Here is a 1,373-nt window from a genome sequence, read left to right on the forward strand (position 1 = left end):
CCAGGCACGCCCCCTGCCCGCCCACGTGTCTGGCTCCATACACGGCATTAGGGCAGAGAGCGGCCGCAGCTCCGTACCGCCCCCCCCAGCCAGGCACGCCTCCCCGCACGCCCACCTGTCTGGCTCCCTGGACGGCATTACAGCTGAGAGTGGCCGCAGCTCCCTCCCTCCCGCACGCCCATCCGCACGCACGAGCGGACAGCTGCAGCCAGGTACACATAAGACACCCCCCGAAAATAAGACCTAGTGTCTTTTTTTGTGAAAAAAAAAAATATAAGACACTCTTATTTTCGGGGAAACACGGTATATACAGGAACCAGTATTAATGCTACAGCAAAAATAACTGCAATCGTTATTTCTGGGTGAGGTTTACTCGGTTGTTGTATAGGCCATACAAGTCCGTGAATGTCCTAGAGGCACTTTCTGAAAAGAAAAAAAAAAACAAAAAACAAATTGCATAGAAATACCTTAATGGCTTTGCGTAACGTTTCAGCAAAGAAAGCAGGGGTGTTCCTTGCACATTTTACTGAACAAAAAAAACCAAAAAAAAATACTGTAAGCATTACAGTTTAAAACATTTCAGTACATTAGATGAATACATTTCAGATTATTGTCCAGTAAAGATTAACAGAACTTGGTTGCCTTGTCATTTTTACATTAGGAAGGGGAAAAAAAAAAAACCCACAACACAGAACATAATGAAGTGTTCTCAATTAGTGCAGAAAAACCGTGCAGCCGTGATTTCTTACCTCCCCGCTGGGCGCAGCAGGGAGGAGAGAAAGTGACAGCTCAGCCGCCTATCACAGTCCGGCAGAGCGGTGTGGGGGCGGAGACAGCGCTGTCACAGGAGGCTGGGCTTTCCTTCCTACACTGCTCGCTCTGACACAGACACACGCTGTCACAGGAGGCTGAGGGGAGAGCAAGTTACATACACTCAGCGATCAGTGATCGCTGAGCAAGTTACATACACTCAGTGATCGCTGAGTGTTTGTAGATAACTGAGGACATGCTATGGTTACTGTATCCTCAATTATGAATGAATAGGAGTGATCTTTATCCACTCCTGTTCATTCATAATTGTGGTTATAGTAATCATACTATATTCTTAATGAACAGGAACACTCAGTATAGAGTATTCCTGTTTATTGATAACTGGACACAGAAAAAAAGAGATTAAGGACTTTGTGTTCTCAATTTTAAAAGGGAAATATCAGGGGTCTGTTTAGACCCCAATATTTCCCCGAAGCCCCTAAAAGTAAAGTAAAAAAATGTAATAAAAAATGAATAAATATTTAAAAAATTAAAAAGTTTATTAAAAAATAAAAAAATAATTTTAAAAATGTGAAAAAATGCAAATAAAAACATGTGGGGGG

General features: G+C 42.8%; 1 protein-coding gene across 1 annotated transcript in view; it reads right to left on the reverse strand.

Annotated features, from left to right (window-relative positions):
* The window catches only part of ANXA3 (annexin A3), a 30,290-nt gene that overhangs the window by 2,591 nt on the left and 26,326 nt on the right, over positions 1–1,373 (reverse strand). The window contains exon 10 of the mRNA XM_018557912.1: positions 468–526. Coding sequence (XP_018413414.1) covers positions 468–526 — 59 coding nt within the window. The remainder of the gene's footprint in view (positions 1–467; positions 527–1,373) is intronic.

This window comes from Nanorana parkeri, unplaced genomic scaffold (assembly GCF_000935625.1).
Source record: "Nanorana parkeri isolate BGI_ZX_2015 unplaced genomic scaffold, ASM93562v1 scaffold310, whole genome shotgun sequence".
NCBI lineage: Eukaryota > Metazoa > Chordata > Amphibia > Anura > Dicroglossidae > Nanorana > Nanorana parkeri.